This window comes from Clupea harengus, chromosome 9 (genome assembly GCF_900700415.2).
Source record: "Clupea harengus chromosome 9, Ch_v2.0.2, whole genome shotgun sequence".
NCBI classification, from domain to species: domain Eukaryota; kingdom Metazoa; phylum Chordata; class Actinopteri; order Clupeiformes; family Clupeidae; genus Clupea; species Clupea harengus.
The window spans coordinates 19235785-19258853 of NC_045160.1; the positions used below are offsets into that span (position 1 = coordinate 19235785).

The following is a 23069-nucleotide window of genomic DNA, read 5'->3' on the forward strand; positions in this document are numbered from 1 at the left end:
TGTTTATGAAATGTGATGTGCAAAGTAATCTTCATGCTGTTGAAGTCCAAAATGGTCTCATGAATTCTACATGGAGTAACCTAAAAAAAATGATTTAGCTCCATCTAGTGTTAGTAACTGAGAACTGCTAACTAGAAGACAACCTCCTCACATTTTGTGCATCTGAGATGGACGCAAAAACTTTTATAACGTGATCCAACAGTCAAATGTTGTGCATCTGTCTGTCTCTCTAATCTGGAGTTAAGAGATTCATATCTCTGTCTTTTTCTTGTCAGATGTGAGGCCAACTGTAGTTATCATCATCAATCATGTTATACCTGATACTATCAGTAGCATTAGTATTGGACTCTGATGAGGCCTATTAGATGCCAGGTGTCCAAGTAGTTATATACATGCATGTGCCATATGTAGTTAATGTGCCACGTATGAAAGAGGAACATGATTTTAGTTTTATTGTCTTATTGTTTTTTATTTTGCACTCTCCCCCCCACCCTCTCTCAGGGGAGCGTGTGATGACTGGTACTTGCTCTTCTGCTGGTGTAGGAGGGCAATCGTTTGCTCCTGCCCCAGGGTATGTTTTTGGTCCTGGAGGTCGCCGATCCGACCTGCCCCGCCCTGCTCAGCAAGTGGTGTATGTTTTCACCACCAGCCTGGCCAATAGGTGAGTGGGTGGTAGATACTCGACGGCAAAGGCAAAAAAGACCCTTAGTTACTGCAGCTTACCGTTTGTGTGTCTTCCAGAGAGTAGGACACATGGGCAGATCCCGGACTAATTGTACCTTTTTATGTGTTTCAGTGCTGCTGAGGCAGTCATTCATGGCCACACAGACTCCATACTCAAGTTTCATCAGCAGAATGTCCCTCGTACCAAGTTGGATCAGGTTGGCAATCACACACAGTGATACTTGTAATGAATTGAAACACATATACGAACACATGCACATGCAGTCGTACACACACACACACACACACACACACACACACACACACACACACACACACACACAACCACACACAAAGGTGCAATAAGTATTTGTTTTTGTCACAAATTTAAAATGCTTCTGAACTGATGATGATTATGTAACACTGCCATTGACAGCACCTTTAAACATGGTGCATATGCAGGGATTCAGATTCAGTGGTAGCACTTGACCTATATGTATTGCAGTTTCATACTCCCTTTAAGATGAGTGCCCTACTCTGCAGTACTCTAACTCTAAAAAAACGAGCCATAGTTCAGGAGAAGAGTGGAAAGTACTGTTTGATCCAGTTAAATTGATAGGCAATCGGTACATATATTAATCTGATAGGCGATCAGTACATATATTAATCTGAGAGCTGATCAGTACAGATATTAATCTGAGAGGTGATCAGTACATATATTAATCTGAGAAGTGACCCTGTTTATCACCAAGAAGCTCTTTCTATTTAGCAAAATGTCTGCGTTGTGATCATCTGACCAAGTGTAATTCTGCAGCTAAATATTAGACCCTGATTACCTTTCACAGGATGATGTAAATTGGGTAATCAGTAGTTATATCAATGGTCTTCTTCTGCCTCCTAGGGTATGTCAGCAGTCAGGAAGCTCCCCAGTTTACCAGAACAACTGGGCTCCAGAAGCACACCACCCATGGAAACACCCAAATCTCAAAACGACACTCCAAGGCCAGCTTCTGTGGGAGGGCCGATCGGTGCACAGGTCACAGGCACCTCCTCTTCCAGTGGGCATCCCCAAGAGGCTGACCTGCCTGTCCACCAGCCTCTGAGTGGCCCCTCCAGCAACAGTTCCCACCAGCCTTTGCAAGGCAATGCTGGCCCACTAGCTGGGGGTGTAACAGGGCCCGGGGGATCAGAGGGGGCGGGCAGCATGGCCCACCCTAGTGCTGGTGTCTCTCCCACCTCCAGTCCCTCAGTGCTGCCAGCACATCTCCAGGGTGAAGGGCCACAGCGTGGCCCGTGTGACATAGACGGACTGTCTAAGGAGCAGATGGAGCACCGGGAGCGCTCTCTGCAAACACTCAGAGATATTGAGCGCCTACTGCTCCGCAGTGGTGTCAATGGAGGCTCAGCGGACATGGAAGGGCCAAATGGTAACCCTGGTGCCGTCCACGGCAACAACGTAAACAACAGTAACAACACTGACAACAGTGGCAGAACTCAAGAGGGAAGTGAGACCACTAACAATGCTGGGAACTATAACAATAATGTCCTTCCGATTGGAATGTCTCATGGGGGTACTTTAAAAAAATATGAGGAGCCCCTGCAGTCAATTATGTCACAAACGCAGAATCTTGGGGGATCCAGGCTTGATGATCCAACTATAGAGTCCCACCTTGGCTTGCCAACCCAGCCGCACCACAACCTTTCCTCACCACCAGAACTAGACTTGGGGCCAATGCAGGACCATGATGGGCTGACGCCTGAGCAGGTGGCATGGAGGAAGCTTCAGGAGGAGTACTATCAGGAGAAGCGTCGACAACAGGAAATGCACCCACACGGACATCCCCAGCACTATCGCATGATGGCAGAGATGGGCATGCCCAGGGGTCCACATCTCATGATGAGGGGCCCTCCCCCACCATACCATAGCAAACAAGAGGAGCAGTGGGGCCCTGCACCTTCGATGGGTGGAGGTATGGGAAGCAACCCTCGTTTAGTGGATATGCACCAGGATGGGCCACAAGGCCCCAGATTTGTGGGGCAGATGCAGAGAGGTACACCGGGGCCAGGGTTTCCCGGGAGTCCTGGGAGAGTGTTGGCCATAGAGGGTCTTGGACTTCAAAGGCCTGGAATGGGCTGGGTGGAGGACTTGCCAATCAATATGGGTGGTGGGGGCCCACTGTTGCATGGATGCTGCCCACCTGGTGGACCCAACGGTCCATTTCAATCCCTACATGGTGACCCAGAGCGACACCTAATGCGTGAAGAGGTACTCCGCATCATAGATAAGAGGCAGCTGCAGAGGCTAGAGCAAGAACGACTTATCTTACAGCAGCAGCAGCAGGAAGGAATAGGACAGTCAAGGTTAATAGAAAACACAGGAAGGCCAGGTCTCCCGAACCCTGACGTGGGCCCACATGGTGACCCCATGGATTTCCCACACTCACGAGCCATAATGCACTCTCCCTTAGGCAGGGTAAGAGAAGGAGATGGGCCCTCCCTCAGAGATCTTGGAGACGCTCATTTAAGCACTAATATGACCATGAATGTTAACTTGAACTCACAGGAACAGCACATGCTGATGCAGAAACTGCGAGGAATGAATCGTGTAGGAGGCCCTGCGGGGGACATTCTAAGCCCAGAAGAAATGTCCCGCCTTAGAGCTGGGCAGAATGGCCGCGGTGGTATCAGTAAAGCTGTGATTACTGGACCAGAGGGGCCAGGGCAATTTCCTAACCAAAGATTGTTTCGTGAGGGACAATCAGAGAGGTCTTACCGCCAGCAATCTGATCAGGCCCATTTTGGGCCGGACCAGCAGGGACCCGCTCAGATGGGCGGCGCGTCACACCTAAGCCACATGTCCACAGACACAGGCCCCAGAGGCCCTGACTCTTGCCCTCGTCATCCATCCGACTTGTCAGTCAATGTTAATTCCATGGGCTCCCCGGTCATGGCCCCACCTCACCCGCTCAAGTCACCTTCACTTGGTCGGGAGCCCTCACCCCTGATGCCCTCTCCCTCTGCTTCGGTATTGAAGTCTCCCACTCCAGTCCCCACCAGTAGTCCCTCTCACCCACTTCTCACCGCTGCATCTAGGGAGGGTACCCCATCCTCAACCTCCATGAAGTCCCCTCAGATGATGGGCACCACATCCCTTGGCATGCATTCTCCCTCTGCTTCACCGGGACACCTAAACTCTCCTGCCATGAATGTGGCCTCCCCTAACTGGACCGCATCCCCAAAGACCAATATGGCCAGTCCTGGACGACCCCCGAATGGGAAGGGCATGGGCAATGGAGCAAGCAACTCTGCTGAAACAGGTGACAGTACATTTTCATTACAAACAGTAGACAGTTCCATTTCTATTAAGATTCAGTACATTAAAGCAATGAAATGCAGGTTTTTCCACTTTTTCCATTGTACATACATAGCTAGCCATTTTTAATGCTGAAATTAGGGCTGGGTGATATCAACGATATAAACACTTATTATTTAAATTTTCAATCGCAATAAGAAAATGACAAATTTAAGGGACAATAAATGATGAAGGACATTGCTTGAAGGCACACATCAGCCTATCACATCACAGGAACAAACGCAGTTTTAACCAACCATGCCAGCCTACTGTTTTGGTACTACAGGTGAGTAAAGAAAGAAATCAGAGGGTAATTTAAGTGTCGGGGGAAGACAGCTCAGCAGCTACACCATCTTTTGAAACAGAAGACTGTTGAAGTGCGACAAGTAGCAGACTGGTGCAGTGTATTGCAAACTCTGCCGAAAAAAAGAGTAGGCCTACCAATTAAAACAGGAAATACTATGATCTTATTTCAATACCTAAAGCATTCCTATTCAGTAGAACTTGCAGTCAAACCTGTTAACTGGGGCGACAGTGGTACAGTGGTAGAGAAGTCGTTTAGTAATCAGAAGGTTGCTAGTTCGATTCCCTGTCGAAGTGTCCTTGAGCAAGACACTGAACCCCTAATTGCTCCTGATGTGCAGTGTGCCATCAGTGTAAATGTAAAATGTAAAATGTGTATACATTGTAAGTCGCACATATGTAAGTCGCTTTGGATAAAAGCGTCTGCTAAATGACTAAATGTAAATGTAAACTGGAACTAGCAGCGAGGCAGGGAGAGAGAAAGCCATACTGTCAAGGTTTTCTAGTGTTCCACCCTAAAAAAGGCAAAGAAGGCACAGACACATGCTGTAGCATTTTGCATAGCAAAATACATGATGCCAATTCTCACCATTGCAAAGGAGGGATTCAAGATGATTACAGTGATAAAGATGATCAGGTATCAGGTTGACGACACAATTTAAGATTTTAGTTCACATTTGCATTATTTTGTTCGATTTGCAGGAAGGGAATATTAAGCAATAAGGGAGCTTTTTTTAATTGTGATATCTATTTATATCGACTGAAAAAGAAAAAATGCAATAGAATATTTTACCATATTGTCCAGCCCTTCATCAAATTCATCCATTCATTGCAAATTGCATTATATTACACAACATTTACCCAAGACAATATAATCATATCATGTCTTAAAGTGTTTCCCTAGCCTAATTTAGTCAGCTAGAGATTTGCAAGTTCCATAGTTTTTACTCAGTTCTCATGGTTTGTCTGTGTCTATTCTGTTTCTCAGGTCCAACACTCCCTCCTAAGAGTTCAAACTCAACAGGACCAGGCCAGCCCAGCATGCCCTTCACCTCCTCGCCAGATGCCCCACCGTCCCAGAATCCCCTGTCGCTGATCATGTCTCAGATGTCCAAGTATGCCATGTCTAGCTCCGCGCCTCTGTACCATGAAGCAATAAAGACTATCTCCACCTCCGATGACGAGATGACACCAGACAGGCCCCTTCTGCCAGGGGTTAGCATGGAAGGTGTAGTATTTAACCAGTCAAACAAATCCACCTCAGAAATCTTTGATGAGGGTGTATTGACACACTGTCCACCATGATGTCAGTACATAATTGACGCACAATAATAAAAAAAAAGAATATCCCTACACATGAACTGCACTAAAAGGCACCTTTGTATTTCACAGATAACTTTCACTTTCTCTCCCTTGTTGACCATCAGGAATCCACCATCAGTCCCCTCAGATGCTCCTCTCTTCCCAGAGTGCCATGGGGCCCCCTGGCAGCCCACAAAGTCCCATTGGAATGTTGCTGCAAGGACAGCAGCAGCTTTCCCATGGTCCTCCAGGGTCCATGTTGTCCTCCCCTAATCTCATGAGCATGTCAGGTATGAACTCTGGTGTTTTGGGTGGTGGAGGCGGCCCCTCTGGAGGGATTGGACCATGCAATGTTTCCTCATTGCATCCCCAGAACCAGATGGTGGGTTTTCCTCGCATGCAGGCCTCATCTCATGGACCTCCTCACTCCCCAGCACTGTCCCAACATTACAGCCAGCACCCTGACGATATACTCCCACCCCAACAATTTCACCCCCTGGGAAAAGGATTAGCTCACCAGCAGCCTACCCATCCTTCAGACTCCTTCCAATCAATGCGTATGAACGATGGCCCAGATCTGAGCGATGTCATCCGCACTTCGCACACTGGTATTCCGGAATTTGACCTATCTCGTATCATGCCCTCCGACAAACCAAGCAGCACCTTACAGTACTTCCCAAAGAGCGAGGGGATGTCCCAGCATCATCAGAACCCACACCATATCCAGGTCATGCAGCAGCCCCCTCCCACCCAGCTTTTGAAGCAGCTCTCCGCTGGTCCTCACCACAACACACCTTCCTCCAATCCCCACATCGCTAACCTTCAAAACATGATGGCAGAACAACAGCTCTCAATCCACCCCTCACAATATGGTATTCGGCCAGGAATGCCACAGGGAGGAGGCAGGGGCATGGTTGTAGGTCCTATGGGACCTATGAGCCACCCTGGACACATGATGGTCAGGACAGGCCTGGGGCCCCAGCAGCAGCAACAATATCACCAACAGCAACAGCAGGCCATGATGTCTAACAGTCTTCAACATCAACATCATCCATCCCACCCGCATCCCAGTATGATGTCCCCTCAGCAGCAGCAGCAGCAGCAGCAGCAGCACGCACACAACCTAATGGCCCAGCAGAGCCTAATGATGATGCAGGCAAAGCAAAGGGGAATGCCTATTCCAGGGGAACAGCTTAGCCAGCAGGGCCCAATGATGTCCCCACAGGGTCTTATGATGGGCCCCTCGCACCCAGGAATGATGGGACCTCAGTCTCTCAGACAGAGGGGAATGTCACTGAACAGTCCCTTGGGCTATCCACCTGGAAGTATACACAACATGCCCTTCTGAATGTTTTGTTTCTGAAATTGTAAAATCATTTATATGTTACTAACTGTTCTAACTGTTTTATTCAAGATTCAACAATAATGGTTGTTAATAATTATTGGTGATAGTATTGTTACTTTCATTCATTAGGCCTACTTTAAGGATTCAGATTTGCCATTTTCTATATATTTGTAATATATGTATATATCAGAGAGACGTGTTTTGGGTTCAGAATCATTTTTATGTTTAATTGCTTGCCTTTTATTTCATACCAAACTGTTGTCCAATGGAATATACATGTAAATCTATAGATGTGAATCTTCATACATACATGGATATATATGAAATGCTATTGGTGCTTGTTTGCAAATGGTCTCTATAACTGCTTAAGTCTAAAAAGGAATAATAAGGTGAAACATGTCTAAATACTTGTTGTGATGTGCTTGTCTGTGTTGATAAATGGTGAATTGAGAACTGAAAACAAACTGAACAAGACATCGTAAGATTTACATACATTTATCAAACGGGCCACATTTTAAGGTGGGTTTCAGTCAGAGACAATTTTAGCTGTTTAAAAGGTGCTGTCCATTATTATAATCCATTACACTTTTTGTCAAATTCAGCCAAATTCTCCCCATGTTTCTCAAGCTGTCCGTCCGTTGTGTGCTTCCCTTACAGTCCTAGCTTTGTAAATAGCAAACAAATGGACCGAGCCCATACACTATTCCACCCAATCAACAACGTTGCTTCCCAAACATGGAACAGAGTGGTGTATTTGATTAGGCCTTGAGCTCAAATGTTAACAACCTGTCACCAGGATTGAGGACTGTGCCTGAAGTACACTTTTTATTGAGATGAAAGAAATCAAAGTAAACATAGAAAACCACCAAACTAAACCACCAGACTATGAAACACTAGATACTTAGTGTAGAGTGTGAGTCTGACAGAAGAGTTCTTGAAAGAGACAGAATTCTGACACAATTGGTTGTCTTGGTGAGGTTGAGGTGGTGTGGTGCCATCGTTTTTCTAGGCACTGTTGACCATTGATGGCTAGTGTTCCAGATACTCTCTTAAGATCTTATATAAGAACAGGCATGGTCGGACTTGGCTTCACAAGCTTCAAGCAGAGGCAGACTGAGACGGGGAACCCATAGCACTAGTTCTCCAGGCTTGGTTAATGTGCGCAATGGCAGGGTGATTGTCAAAGTTAATGCAGGTAGTAGTTGACATAACACAGAAGACCCAAAAGCTTGTCAAGAAATATCCCAAACATTCAGCTCACGACCTCCACCACAAGATTAGGGAAGGTGAGTAAAACAGGAGGTCAATCACCTGCAGGTGCTGGATGTAGTGATCTGCAAACAGACTTTGCACTGTAAAAGAACCATAATCATGAGACTTTCTGCCCAAAAACCCAGTCTACTGGGATGCCCCAATAATAATGCATTAGTCAAAGGTTTATATGACCAAGACAGTAAAATAGGATTTGGTGTTTGGTTCTCATCCCAATGATATGATTGCAAAAACGTACTGAACTGAGCAAAACTTTCACTCAGTTAAAATTGATGCAGTCGGTCTTCTAGATGTTTGTTACAGTGTTAAATTGTGGACCATTCCTTAACCTCACCTAGTGTCTCCAACAATCTCCACTAAATGTTCAATCAAAATCAATAACCACGCTAAATAGTATTGTCTGAATCAAGAGAAACACAGGAGAAATGTAATCAAAACCAGTTTCCCTGACTGATCAGGCCACAAGGTTATATTCTGTTTTTTTTAACAAGTAGAACACATTGGTAAGAGATGACACAATATTTGCTACCTTATTAATGAATTAAAAGCTAAATTGTACAGTATTTTGGACTCAAGTCTTCATTGCTCTCGGTTGTTTTAAAATCCACAGTGGTCTTGTCTTTTAAAGAGGTTAAAAGTGGCCTGTTAAAGCAACACCAATAATCAGGGTCATTTCACCCTACAGGGCCAGTTTTGTGACACGTAACAATCTATTTGAAAAATAAATAAGTTGATTAAACCCTAACAATAAATTCGTTTTTGACTGGTGAATAGGTTTTAATTAACAAATGGCAGCCGTAGGAAATTATGGTAGTTATAAACCAACTCTCAAAAAGAAGTATAATTAGTTTATTATTTATTTAAAAATGTGGCTGTTGTATGCTGGATTTGGTGTGCTTTTATATTGACATGACAACTGTTCATGAGAAATTAAGCAATGAGCTAAATGATGCATTTGATCTTTATCCATCATGCACTTTTTGTAAATTGTATAATACACGTCACACGTTCACACAGAGAAATTGATCAGGCATCAGTCAGTTACCCACAACACAGAAGCTCAGAGACAGGGGTTTTAAGAGGGCTTCTTCAAGAGACCACTCATCAGTCTTTAGGAGCTGCAGAGACTCTCTCTCCCCCCAACCCTTTGTTTAATTAAATATTTGTTTTCTCTTTACCATCAATAACTGCATAAAACTTGTGACAATGAGATGAAATGACCCTAATATCCAACTCAGCAACTCCTTCGGAATGATCTCTGAGTTCAGATTCCACGACAGTCCAGGTCTAAACCAATGTCTGGTCAGTGGATACAATCCCTGAATCCACCACCAGTGCTGCGGATTCTGGGATAGCCATGGATCAGGCACAAAGTAGCTACCCAGAACACATAAGCTCAGAGACAGGTTTTATTAGCATTCAATTGACCAACAAACTCACCACCAGTGTGGATCCTGCACTGTTCTAGATCTTAGATTCTATAACAGCCTTACAGTTCACAGATCTTGGTGGAAGGCTGCTCTATAGTCTTAAGATTAAAGACAACAAAAAGGTATAATCATCCTTTGATCTTAAAATCACCAGAAGACAGTGTCAGAGTGTGTCAGTCATGTTAGGCCTATTGCATCTTCAGATCACACAGAGAAAATGATTACCGCTTACCACATTTTCCTATATACCACTGCTAGCCATAATTCCATCTCTAATCTTCAGGTAATTCTAAATTTAGCAGCTTGACTATTAACATGATCTTCATCATCATCTTCTTCTTCTTCTTCTTCTTCTTCTTCTTCTTTATTAACATGATCTTTCCACTCTTCTAATCACAGAATGAGGACAGTTTCACATTCTAGATAGAATAAGTAGAAACAGAGTGAGGCAGGAAAAGGATTAGCTTGACTGATGTTTCGATAAGTGAATTTACTTGGGCCTCATTCAACCCAACAGAAGACACCTGAATGACTGGCCTGATTAGTGATGAGACCCAGGTGAAGTCTTAACTAGTGTATAGCCTGGGCAGCCAGTGGGAATGACATTTGTATTTATTTGTCCTTCATGTGACCTTATACCAACAAGATGGATTTGAAGATGATATCAAAGTTGCCCATAAAAACATATATCAAAAAGTGGTAAATCCCTATTGCTTTAAGTGCTATGAAATCAGTTGCAGTGTAGCTTATTTTCATTGCACTTTGTTTTCATTGGTAGGTTATTTGCTTGTATCCTGCATACATAAATTGCTCTTAGTAAAATCATCTGAAATTACAAAGCCGATTATTTAGCCTCGAATACGAATTGTATTCATTAATTTAGGCCCTTAGCCTCAAATGGCTGTCATATGTTCTCGTTTGCAGCTGAAAACGACTTCTGAGTGTATTGCGTCTTTAAGAGCATGAAGAGTGTCCCCTATCAAAATAGGCAATGACTGGCCCCCAAATTGCAGCGTTTGCGAGCCTTCTTGTCAGGTGACATCCAGTGGGAGGGTTTAAAGAAGAGACGTAGCCATTTCTGCTGGTCGGCATAGTTCTGAAAAACACATTGCACGAACGCTGTGACGTTTCTAGCAAGATAGTCGCATAGCCATTAAAAAAAAAGACTAAATCTTGGACTTTTGTGGTAAGTAGTGCGACACCGAAGGTTCAATCAGCCAGTGCTTCTTACCAGACTCAAACTCATTTATTTTTCCTTACCTTCAAGCTAGCTTTCTATTTTCCGTATGACGTTGTTGCTGCCTTGATTCTATAGTTAGCTGTCTTAACGTTGCCAGCTATCGTCATTTCTTATGTGCTAACTCGCTAGCAAACAGGCTGTTCAGCAAGTGACAAGGATGGGTGCACCCACCAGCGGACTTTTCAACTATTTCGTAGCAGACAATACTTCATGTCAACTCTCTTAACGTAACTGGCGATGTGTGTCATGCATCTGGCTCAGTATTTAACCTTACACCACACTAGGTGAGCTAGCTTGAAAGCTAACTTACAACTATGCTTGTCGGCTAACTAGCTAATGCGCAGGATATACGGCTAACGTTAACTATCGATTCCCTTAAAACGATAGGGTCAATGTGCACTATTGAGAAAATGTAACATTTGGTCAAGAAGTTAACATGGTTAAAACAACATTAAATGGCTGAATTTTGCAACGTAGGATAAGAGGTTATAAGTTAAAGATTAACGTTATTGTAATTCACTTAACGGGTAGCCTTTGACATTATCATTAGCTAGCTATCCTAACAGGCTGAAAGGTTGGTTCGCAAATAGTGTTTTGTATCAATGGTTGGAGATTTAGGTTTATTCCCACTGTGTTATACAAATAAGCGTTGCGTCTGTGTGTGACATGTATGTTTGCTATACTTGGTCCACGTAAGTTGTCAGCATGGCAGCAGCTTGTTGTTTGGGCTAAACCAACGGCTTCTAACCATTGTAAGGTCGACACAAACCTTTCAAATTTACTTAAGCTTTAGCGGTCTCATATCTGACTTACTTCTGGCCACACATGAAGTTTGTCATCAAAAATACGTACACAACAAAGTGGGGTAGATGTTCAAATAGTTTACGTTATGTGAGAAAATATTGGCTAACGTCTAGCTAAGGGGACGTGCCAATATTTGGTATTGGTGTTTGTTAACAAGCTACACGGCTTGACCATTAACTAAGCGTTAGTTGTCTGTCTATGCAAAGACTATTGACCTGAAACCAGAAAATTAAACCATGGGCCACCTGAAGGATGTTTGTCCTGATCCAGTAAAATCGGTCAGAACGTTGGACATCACATGAGGCCATTTTGATTACAAGTTGCTATCATGCTGGCTACCCAGCTGTCTGTGGATAGACGTCAAACGTTTATTACAAACTGAAACCTGCAGACTTTGCGACCGAGCAGCAACATGCTAGCTTAAAGCAATAGTATGTTTATTTTCGTAGTTTTGGTTTTAGGTAGGTCTGTGTATCATCGTCACGTTCATTTTTGATGGTGTATATGGGCATGGAAGGGTAAACATACCTGTCGTTTTCACTAACCGCCTAGGCTGTTCACTAGTTTAGCGCTCTGGGTAGGAAACCTCACAATTGGGTAAGAACAGGTCCTACAGCAGGACGTGGTCAAATGTGTGTGTATATATACATCAGATAGCAAGCTGGATGGCTTTTATTTACTACTGCTGTCTGCGCTTGCAAGTCAAATCTGTTGGCTTTTAGCTGGTTAGCTCGACTCCCTACGTCCCTCTAGAATCTAGAGTCTAGATATCCATCCAGTGTGTGTGCTGAAAAAAGCTCTGGTGTATTTGCACACTCCTCGCTCTGTAAATAAGGAAACGAACAAAATGGTTATTAGTAGGGGTGGGAATCTCTTGGCACCTCACGATTCGATTCCGATTCAGTGGTCAACGATTCGATTCTAAACCGATTATCGATTCTAAACCGATTATCAATTTTAAACCGATAAAACGATTATCGATGCATGTCGATTTTTAAAACATTTGAGTTTGCTACTCAGTCTCAAATCACTTCCTACTTTGCGTTTGATAATTAAAGAAAATCAACAGATGAATTACCTTCTCTATTTTTTTAGTGGAGAAAAAGGTTTTCCTTGTAACAATTATGACTTTCAATGAACAATGCAATAATCGATGCAGCTTGCATTTCAACACAAGAATATATATATATTTTTTATTAAAAAATCGATTATGAACTTTTCTGAATCGAGACAGAATCGTTCTAGAGAGAATCGAGATAAATCGAATAATCAATTTTTTTTTTTTCCCACCCCTAGTTATTAGCCTATTATTCCAGCCGGTCGACAACATTGGTTCAGGAGCTTGGAAGGTAGGGATGTATTTGATTGGCTGTTGTACTGCACGTTGAATGCCTGCATGTTGAAAAGAACACAAGTTAGCAAATTGTCTGTCATTATAAAATATCTAGAGTTGTGTTTTTCTGCTGTTCGCTGATTTATAAAATGGAAACCAGTTGAGTTTGACAGTCCTACTGCAAGTCATGTGACTTGCCTGATGGACTAATGTATCCTGAACTTGAACTTACGTTTTAGAAATGGGGGGCCCAAGCACCAAAGGACGTGGGCACTCATTGTGAAAAGTGAGTGAGGGAGTCTGTAATGTTAAACATGGATGATCCCGTGTCTGGTATGAAATTATTCATGCAGTTTTTTTTTCTTCAGATTTTAACGTTGATTTTAGTGCCATTTTGATCACCCAGAGGAGTTTTGGTTTCCCCATTGATGTAGATATTTGTATGATTAAAATGAATGGCCCAGAGGCATTACGCCCTACCAAAATGGTTGCTTTGTCCTGAGACTTGCATAAGAACTTTGGTGTCTATGAAATAAGGCTGAGTGACATATCGAGATATTTCAAAATTATCTCTCAGCTGTTGTCTGCTATCACAGTTGAATTGTTGTTGCACAGCTTCTCCCAGTGATTTTTGCGTCAAATAGGGCTGCAACTAACAACTATTTTGATAGTCGAATAATCTATCGATTATTGAAACCAAATAATCGACTATTTGGATGATGAATCACACAATTACTATTTATCCTATTTATCTATTACCTTTTACACATTGCTTGAGGTTGTTTTAGGCATATTCTAACTGGCAATTAAGATGCAAACTTCCTACAAAAATGTCTTGGTCAATGGTTGAGATTAATTCAGTGAGTGCAATTCTCCAGTGTTATCTGAACCTTTGCATTCAACAGCAACACTATGTCCATGACAATAAAGCAATGTTTCAGCAGACAATTTCTAAACGGTACATGGGCTCAGGTTTAACATTGGAAAGTTATGGCACATTTGGAATGTGAACAGGATTATTTGCTACACGGTATGATCAACGTAATTAACAAAACATTCAGAGAAAATCTGTGTCAAAACATGAGATGTTGGCTGACAGTTCATCACGTGAAGTAACATGGCTTTTAACTAGTGCTGTCAGTTTAACGCGTTATTAAAGGCGTTAACGCAAACCCATTTTAACGCCGTTAATTTTTTTAATGCGAGATTAACGCGAATGTTTTTTTTTTTTTTTTTTTTTTAGATTAACATTCTTTTTGGCCTCGCAAACGGTGTAGTAGGCTAACGTTACGGTTTGAGTGAATGGTGAGCGCGATACAGCGAAATGGATGATAAAAAGCTTCTGAATGGAAAGTTTACTTTTAAAAGTTGTGTTGTGCAAAAGAAGCGAGCTTCACTGTTGTCTGAAAATGTCAACAGACAGCTGGCTGAAAGCAAAGAAGTAGTAGGCTTACCTTTTATTGGTAACCTAACTGTTACGGTTCAATGTTTCTGAAATAAGAGGCCTGACTGCTATGTTCCCAGCAAACTTGAAAAAAAGAAAATATTAAGCCATGATTTAGCTGCACTATAGGCTGAGTCCTTGTTTACCTGAAATGTGCACTTTATAATTTTATTTTGTACCGCCCTGTTTGGCAATATTGGTTTTCAATAAAATAAAACATTTGCATAAAGCAAGCCAATCAACTTTTCCATGTTGATAAGGGCATTAAAGTAAAAATAAAATGATGGAAAAAAAATTAATAAAAATTAATAAACGAAGGGACATTTAGAATAGATACAAATTTGCGATTAATCGCGATTCATTTTGAGTTAACATGACATAAATGCGATTCATCGCGATTAAATATTTTAATCGTTTGACAGCACTACTTTTAACATTTAATGTTAGCTAGCTAGATAACTAACTTAACAAGACGGGTCTTGATCAAGAGAGTTTACCTCTTTGTATTTTCTGTAGCCGTCTCTCTCGTAATGTCAAATATTACCAAAATATCTACATGGAAGCAGCCACAGTTGTTCGGGAAGAAGGGACTCAATTACTATTGGAAATTGAACTTTTCCATGTCAGATGGCACGGACACTAAAAGTGTGTTATAACATTAATTTTATGGTTAAATAAAAAAGTTGTTAACTTAAACACCATCAACAGGTCTATTTGGCTAACTGTTAGCTAGTGAAGTTAACATGGTTTGTCAGCCAACTTCAGTCAGGAGTTGCACCTTTCTAAATTAACGTACTTCTCAAAAAGACTGAAGACAATTACTTTACCTGTTAAGATACTTTCATGAATGTGAAATAAATCTCTGGTTTCGCTCTAACGCACGTGCAGTGGTGTTAATTGTATGCAATGTAAATACATAGTTGTAATACATAGTTCTCGTGATTGGCTATGTAACACTAAACAGCACACATATTACAGTAGGTTTAGTATTCAAACATTAGTGAATGTGTTGTCAAATATACCCCTAACAAACATTAGTTTCAACCAAGTTGGTAGTTGAATAGGCTACATTAAAATATGTGTAAAATAATGTTATCTTGGCAAAGGGAGGCTGCACAAAACATTAAATTAAGGGGTGCCAATAATTGTGGCACACATGTTTTGGGGGAAAATATTAATTTAATGTCAACAGTTCAATGAAAAGGTAAGATTTTTGTAAATATTTTGAGTGAAAGACCAAGATGATAAACAGCAAAGACATATTTTTTTATAGCCTGTTTTGCTCATATTCACTAGGGGTGCCAATAATTGTGGAGGGCACTGTAAATGCACAGTGGCAAAGCCACCGATTTGTTGTTCTTGATTCTGTAATGACCAGTTAAATAAAAATGTAAAATTTGGGAAATAATATTTTACACTAAATGTATCTAATATTGTGTTGGTCATATTTAAATCATTCGTTACGATTTGTTAGGGAAAAAATTAGGATAAAAATAGCATATTAAATCGCAATATTGGGGGGGGGGGGGGGGGGGGGATCGCAATTAGATTATTTTCCCAAATCGTTCAGCCCTAGTCTCTTATGCATTTGACTACTTTCTCTCCCTGTGGTATATTAAAAACTGAACTGAGAAGGATGTTTACAGTAGATTGGAATTTTGTATTTACTGTTCGGTTCCCAATGCATAGGGATGTGACACTTCACCATCAATGTGGCAAACCACCAACATGAGGTTGAGAATGAGAGACAGAGGTGTTTAATTAACTTTAGCTAGTTGTCTCTGACATCTTCCATGTGCCCGTCACTCACTCACAAAATGTCAAATTCCACACAAGACCGTGTTGAACCGTGATGTCCGTCTTTATTACTGAGTTTGCAATTCTGTCCACGTTTTCCCCCATTGTGGAAACCCTAGTGCCCTTGTACTGCACAGCACCAGTCATGATAAATCTGCCTATGCTGGTCACTAGTTAATCAGCAATTGCAGTACACTTAGTATGTGGTACTAAATGTGTTTTCTTCTTTCTTCTTAGGTTGATGTCTTTGGATACCGTTCAACTTTAAAACTTGGAATAGGAAGAGTGAATATGGAAACACTAAAATGACTGATACTTTGGTGTCCTAGCCTCTTTTTTCATGGGTCTATACCTTTGAAAAGGTGGACTTGGCCATTCTAGCCATTCTAGCCATTCTTATTTCTGCTTACAGCATCACTGACCCCTTTACTGAATGATTATTTTGAATCTTCTTCAAAGAAAACATTGATGGGAGAAGAACAAAGAACCTGAATATCTATAACCTTTTTTTTTTTTTTTTTTTCCTCTCTTCCAATTTTTCTTCTTAAGTTGCAAGGGCAAATTGCACATATCCTTGCGAACTCTCGAAAATAGAAGCATAGTCCTTTTTATTACTTCTGTCGGATTGAATTTGCCATTTTGAAAAGGAACAATGACTACTGCTAGAACAGAGAGTCAAGTGATTCTGGGCTTGTCCAATCAGAATGGCCAGCTTCGGGGCTCAGGGAAAACAGCAGCTGGCCCAGGTGGAGGAAGTCCTCAACAACCAGCAAGCCAAGTGAAGGCCACTAGCACAATCAACAATGGCAGTTCCCAGCCAGCACCAACAAACACAGTCATCAAGTAAGCCTTTGTCAAACTCTAAACCTTCCTCCTTGTCAAACCACTTGGGTGTTTTTATGTTGAATGGGGCACATGGTTTCCTATTCTACCATAATATCTTTGAATGAAGACATGTAGCTCTGTATTGTAAATGTGTTTTATTAATGCCTTTGGTTATGGACTTTTCCCTTCTGCCATCAGACCTGGAGATGACTGGAAGAAAAGCCTAACGCTCCCTCCAAAAGACACGAGAATGAGGACCTCGGTGAGGACATGAGCTTAATTTAATCTAATTTAATCAAGGAAGAATTGTAGATGAGTTGGAGTGGAGGCCTAATATTATGTTTTTTCTCTCCAGGATGTGACTGCAACCAAGGGGAATGAATTTGAAGATTACTGCTTGAAGCGGGAATTGCTTATGGGGATCTTTGAGATGGGCTGGGAGAAACCTTCCCCTATTCAGGTACAGGATTATGGCTATAGCACACAGTTATAATAATTATCTTTTAACCATTGTGTTCTGTTTCGGTCAGAATGACATGGAACATTCTTACTTGAAGTGCATGACACTAGAACTAAATATTTTTGATCATGAACCTCATTTTCTCTGTTGTGCATGGAGAAAAACCGATTAACTTGTGCTACACCAATTACATCTATTGAGAGAAATGTGCTGTGTTATTCACTGGCTCTCTAGCATTTCTTAGGCCAAAATGAAGTACTGTACCAACTATTTATTAACTGCGGTTTATAAATTGATTTAGCTGATTTCTTCAGCCCTGCAGTAAATGCAGTGAATACAGCACACCAAATCCAATCCAATCCAAATCCAAAATTGTATGAGTCACATTCTGGCAGCCAACCTTAAACTATTTTATTGTAAATGGTTATGTTGAAGATGATTTATGTATGAGAACATTTTACCTCTGTGCCACCAAAAATTACTGGGGGAAATTCCTGCAACCTGTAGTTTTGAGCCATGTGACCTTATTTTAGTAATCAGTCCATATCTCAGGCTTCACTGGCTGGCAGTCTCGGTAGCGTACCTGTGATCATTTGAAATAAATGAGCCCATTATGCTCAACTTTACATGTAATGCTGTAATCGGATATAAGATTGCATGCTCACTCTCCTGTCAAAATGGTAGTCCGTTTGAAAGTATGTTTGAGAGCGCTGTCGTGTGCCCCGTCAGGAGGAGAGCATTCCTATTGCTTTGTCGGGGAGGGACATCCTGGCCAGGGCGAAGAACGGCACTGGGAAGAGCGGAGCCTACCTCATCCCCTTACTTGAACGCATTGACCTAAAGAAGGACTGCATACAAGGTGAAGTTTTGGATGTGCGCTGAGATGACCATGATATTGATATTTATTATTAAATATTTAACATTGTGCCATGGGTTCTGAGTGGCTATTTTCAATCCAGAACGAGTGAGGATGGGAAATGTTGTTTCCCACAATTAAAATGTTTTATTTTTTTCCTGCAGCATTGGTCCTCGTTCCTACTCGAGAGCTGGCCCTGCAGGTGAGTCAGATCAGCATCCAGGTCAGCAAACACATGGGTGGAGTTAAAGTCATGGCAACTACTGGTGGCACTAACCTTCGTGATGACATCATGCGACTTGATGAGACGGGTACATAATGAAGTAGCTCAAATGATGTATAACACTACTTTCTACTGCCCACCTCAGATGTATTTTGACCTGTTATCTTCTCCTTTTATAGTACATGTGGTCATTGCCACACCAGGAAGGATCTTAGACCTCATTAAAAAAGGAGTGGCAAAAGTCAGCCAGGTGCAGATGATTGTGTTGGATGAGGCAAGTTGGATGTTATAAAATAAAAATATAAATCTGTTATGAAAGCTATTTGAAGAGTTGCATTTAATCTTTCTTTTCATTCTTATGCTTTGAGCAGGCTGACAAACTCCTGTCCCAGGACTTTTTGCCGATGATGGAGGAGACTTTGAGCTTCATGTGTAAGCAGAGGCAAATCTTGTTGTATTCTGCTACCTTTCCTCTCAGTGTGCAGAAGTTCATGGTAAGTTCTGTAAGGGACAAAAAGAATGTCACTTGGATTTGTTGCTAAAGTCTTGATCCAAGTCTTAATTCCAAGAAAAAGCTGTAATGGGGCACATAGCTTTTATTTTTGAGTTGGAAGAGAACTCTAGTCCAACAACTACAGGGTCTCAGGCAAAGTCAGGACGATGCTTGAATTTGGATAATGTAGAGAAGTAGAATTCGGTGGTGATGCATCCAACTCGTTCGCATATTTTAAGCGGGTGCATGAAAATTTGGCTAATGGAAATGCAAGTGTGTGCGTTTTTTATCCGCTGTCTTATGCGCATGAAAACTGGACATGTTTCTAATCTAGGGAAGAAAAAATTGTCTTGCATGTTCTGACAGGCTGTTAATTGAGATGGGTATGCAGGTGACCGGTTGAGGCGCTAATGGTGTGCATGCTTGGCTAATGCAGTATGTTTCTTTCTAGAATGCCCAACTGCAGAAGCCTTACGAGATTAACCTTATGGAGGAGCTGACTCTGAAGGGTGTGACCCAGTATTATGCCTACGTCACAGAAAGGCAGAAAGTGCACTGTCTTAATACTCTGTTCTCTAGGGTGAGCCCTTTTATTCTTCATGCTTTTTTTTCTTATATTCTCTTTTAAGTATGTAGAGTTGATGAATTCAGTATTCCATTTTGCACATGTAGTGTTTTGAGACCTGTGTTGCTCATCCAGCTTCTCTCCCCTTCCCCCTCTTAGCTCCAAATTAATCAATCAATAATCTTCTGCAACTCATCCCAGAGAGTTGAGCTCCTGGCTAAGAAAATCTCTCAACTTGGCTACTCCTGTTTCTACATTCACGCGAAGATGAGACAGGTTGGTGGATACAACCTTGCATCCTACGCTTCTTTTCTGCTAGCTACAAAGAATAACTATATGGCCATGAGTCATAATGTGCAAAGCATTGTTCTGTCAATTTTGAGGTACATCCCCCTGGATTCAACTGTATATCCACCCATGTCAGTCAATATTGATAATTAGTGATCATTTTTAAGGACCTATTTTAAAGGTCCAGTCCACGATTCTTTAAAGGCTATATATATTTTGTAGTGATTTCAGACAAAATTACAAATATGCCATGCATACTACTTCCATAATATTGTACCTGAACTTGTGCTGAATATGCTAAACTAAATACATCTAGATTCTGGGACAATGGTTTAAAGTTGCTTAAATTTTTCGCAAAGATCAGAGCATGTCCGTCTAGCCACAGACTCCAGAGTTAATTTCAAATTAATATTTTGCATTCCTCATGCCATTTTGTGGATAGTTTGTCTTTGCAGATGTCGATGCATGATTATTCTGTTATATGCCTGGCAGGAACACCGTAACCGTGTATTCCATGACTTCAGAAACGGTCTCTGCCGGAATCTAGTCTGCACTGGTGAGCCCTGCCAATTTTCTTTCCAGTAATAGGAATTTTTGGCAACCATCTGTCACTGCAGTATACAAGTCTTTTACCCGTTATCCTTCTACGTGTAAACAAAAAGATTTAGTGTCATTTAAGGATGATTGGTCTTGTTTTTAGATCTCTTCACCAGAGGAATTGACATTCAAGCTGTGAATGTGGTGATAAACTTCGACTTTCCCAAGCTTGGAGAGACATACCTTCATCGTATTGGCAGATCTGGTATGCATTCATATTCAACTGTGAACCAGTGAACACCAGTTCTCAATGTGGTGAAGTAAAATATTTCTAATTCCTCACATTATTTTTGTCTATGTGTGTGACACCAGGACGCTTTGGACATTTGGGTCTAGCCATCAATCTGATCACCTATGACGATCGCTTCAACCTGAAGAGTATAGAGGAGCAGTTGGGAACAGAGATCAAACCCATCCCCAGCAGCATCGATAAGAGTCTCTATGTGGCCGAGTTCCACCCTGAGAGTGGGGAGGAGCTGAAGCTGTAAGGAGAGGTGAGGGCTATACTTTTGCATTTGGGACATTTCCCCCTAAATATCACTACACATTCTTTGCATGGGTGATTTGAAATGAATGTTTACCACATGTTTTCTAAACTTACTTTCTCCCCCTTGCCTCCAGATCATTTGTCCCATACGCTCCCTTTTAGTTGCCCCAACCCCACCGTGCTGTGGGGATTTTTGTTCTTGTTTTGTTTGGTTGTCTGCACCATTGTTTGTCCTTTCCATGTCCAGTTTCTTTTTTCTTTTTTTTCTTTTTTTTTTTGATTGCTCCATAAGAAATCTGAAAGCCTGATCAATGGGGGAAGGGAATCATGGCTCTGAACAGGAGGCTTAGCTGAAGATCCACCAGAAGACTCGGACACTATACTGAGGAGGGAAGTATGGAATAAAAGGACTCAAGCACCTTTCATGAGAGAAGAAATGACAACCAACAGCCCACTCCTTATCAGTTATTACAATCACAGCAACTCCTTTTCAGTTTTATTTTCTCCTTTTTTAACTAACTGTATCAAGTGCCTTAACAAGCAGCTTTTAGAAGTAATCTCATAATGCCCCACACCCTCTTGTACATTGTCTTTTGGGTGTCTTCCAGTTCCTACCCCACACTGCGCTCACTTCTAACACCCCAAACAACAAAAAACAGGCTCCTTGCGATTTTCCTTCATTCAGTTTTTGAATAGATTTGAGCTGAGACTTCTTGCTCCGTCATAGAGTGGGCATAAGAAAAAAAGCCAGAGATGACGAACACGTTCATGCTGTCTTCATTGCATCGGATACAACACTGCAGTGAGAGACCCGGATGTGTGTGTGCTACCCACTCCTGCTCAGCCGTGGCAGGACTGATGTTGCTCCTGAGTTTCCTTAAAGGCTCGTTTTGGCTGTTAATCCATTCGGTGTCGTGGAGCATGTACTTCTATAGACTCAACCTTTCCTCTCCCCGGTCTTCGTTGTGCAGACTGAGAGACCTGAGCAGATACTCTACAGACTGTCTCCTGGCAACCGTGATTCCTTCCTGATGGAATCTGTAAAAATGTTTCTTTGGCCCACGGAGTGACATTCGTAATGGGTGGCTAATCCTCTCACTTCAAGATGTGCCATCCTCACTGCTTATGTGGCACACTGTAAACTTTTGTAAATACTTTCATTTTTAAGGATTGTTTTAAAATGTGTTTAAAGGCTTGGTGATGACTAGGGCATCTCTGAGATTTGGGGTTCTGTCAGCACTTTTTCTTTTTTTTCCCCCCTTTTTTTTTATTTTTAATGTATAGATATACTGAAACCAAAGTGTTCCCAACCCCTTTCTCCTCTGCTGGTAACGAGCAGCAAATTAGACAATGTATTTATTGATTTAAGATTGATTTGGTGATACAAGAAAAAATGTGGATGCAGATAGAGGTTTTCTCCCAGTTTTGTAATTGGTTTACCTGTTCATCTTGGCACTTTTTTATTTAAATAGCTTCCCAAGCCTCCTTAAACCAGTGTTGACAGACTTCATATTCAGACTGCTAAGAAAAAAAAGGAAAGCCTTGTATGAACACAACTTACTTGCTCTCCATCTAGAAATGCAGATGTGCAAGGTCGGAAGACCCTAGTCAAAGTGACTTCACAACATAAATGAATTTCTGCATCATGTAGTCTAAGTCTTTTGCTGCAGGGCAGCTTAATTGGCAGTTTGTAAATTGATAATGCTGTTACATTGATCTCCGTACTGCCATATGCACTTAAATGACTTCTGCAAGTGAGTACACACATTAGAATTTAGACTGTTGTGAACTCTGCAAAAGAAATGAGTTGGTGAAGGAGAAACCGAAAAATGAGAAACGATCTGAACTTGTGGAACACTAAAATTGATTAGAGGTTATCATATTGGGCTTTAAAAAGAGAGAATGCAGCTCAAATGCAAGGTAAAAAAAAGGCACTGTGGGCCTAAATGTTGACTGGAGTTCAGGGTCCGACTGCACTGATAATTGCACA

The 23069-nt window shown here is 41.7% G+C and overlaps 2 protein-coding genes across 6 annotated transcripts; both read left to right on the plus strand.

The window, feature by feature from the left end:
- The first annotated feature begins 43 nt into the window (after nt 1-43).
- On the plus strand, nt 44-8800 carry bcl9l (bcl9 like). Its single transcript, XM_031573751.2, has 5 exons — nt 44-661; nt 797-881; nt 1565-3980; nt 5307-5546; nt 5746-8800. Exons 1-5 carry the CDS (start codon nt 366-368, stop codon nt 6966-6968), a joined length of 4260 nt encoding a protein of 1419 aa, XP_031429611.1. The 5' UTR covers nt 44-365; the 3' UTR covers nt 6969-8800.
- Nucleotides 8801-10686: 1886 nt separating this feature from the next.
- ddx6 (DEAD (Asp-Glu-Ala-Asp) box helicase 6) lies at nt 10687-22910 on the plus strand. Of its 5 annotated transcripts, XM_031573754.2 has the most exons (16): nt 10687-10853; nt 13008-13060; nt 13284-13330; nt 16523-17128; nt 17309-17372; nt 17466-17570; nt 18300-18429; nt 18591-18737; nt 18829-18923; nt 19021-19143; nt 19594-19722; nt 19867-19983; nt 20488-20551; nt 20696-20797; nt 20905-21086; nt 21214-22910. In XM_031573754.2, the coding sequence occupies exons 4-15, from the start codon at nt 16938-16940 to the stop codon at nt 21078-21080; spliced, it is 1443 nt and encodes a 480-aa protein (XP_031429614.1). In that variant the 5' UTR covers nt 10687-10853; nt 13008-13060; nt 13284-13330; nt 16523-16937; the 3' UTR covers nt 21081-21086; nt 21214-22910. The 5 variants fall into 5 exon arrangements, with proteins under 5 accessions (XP_031429614.1, XP_031429613.1, XP_012688203.1 ...); XM_031573753.2 differs by lacking the exon at nt 13284-13330; XM_031573756.2 differs by lacking the exons at nt 10687-10853; nt 13284-13330 and adding an exon at nt 10874-11191.
- Nucleotides 22911-23069: the final 159 nt, after the last annotated feature.

Bases quoted from the DNA above. Each gene is read 5' to 3' on its own strand.
- bcl9l (XM_031573751.2), top strand. From the start codon at position 366: ATGCCAGGTGTCCAAGTAGTTATATACATGCATGTGCCATATGTAGTT. The intron at 882-1,564 runs GTTGGCAATCAC...TCTGCCTCCTAG, and splicing joins CTCGTACCAAGTTGGATCAG to GGTATGTCAGCAGTCAGGAA. The intron at 5,547-5,745 runs GTGTAGTATTTA...GTTGACCATCAG, and splicing joins GCCAGGGGTTAGCATGGAAG to GAATCCACCATCAGTCCCCT.
- ddx6 (XM_031573754.2), top strand. From the start codon at position 16,938: ATGACTACTGCTAGAACAGAGAGTCAAGTGATTCTGGGCTTGTCCAAT. The intron at 18,738-18,828 runs GTACATAATGAA...CTCCTTTTATAG, and splicing joins CATGCGACTTGATGAGACGG to TACATGTGGTCATTGCCACA. The intron at 19,144-19,593 runs GTAAGTTCTGTA...GTTTCTTTCTAG, and splicing joins TCAGTGTGCAGAAGTTCATG to AATGCCCAACTGCAGAAGCC.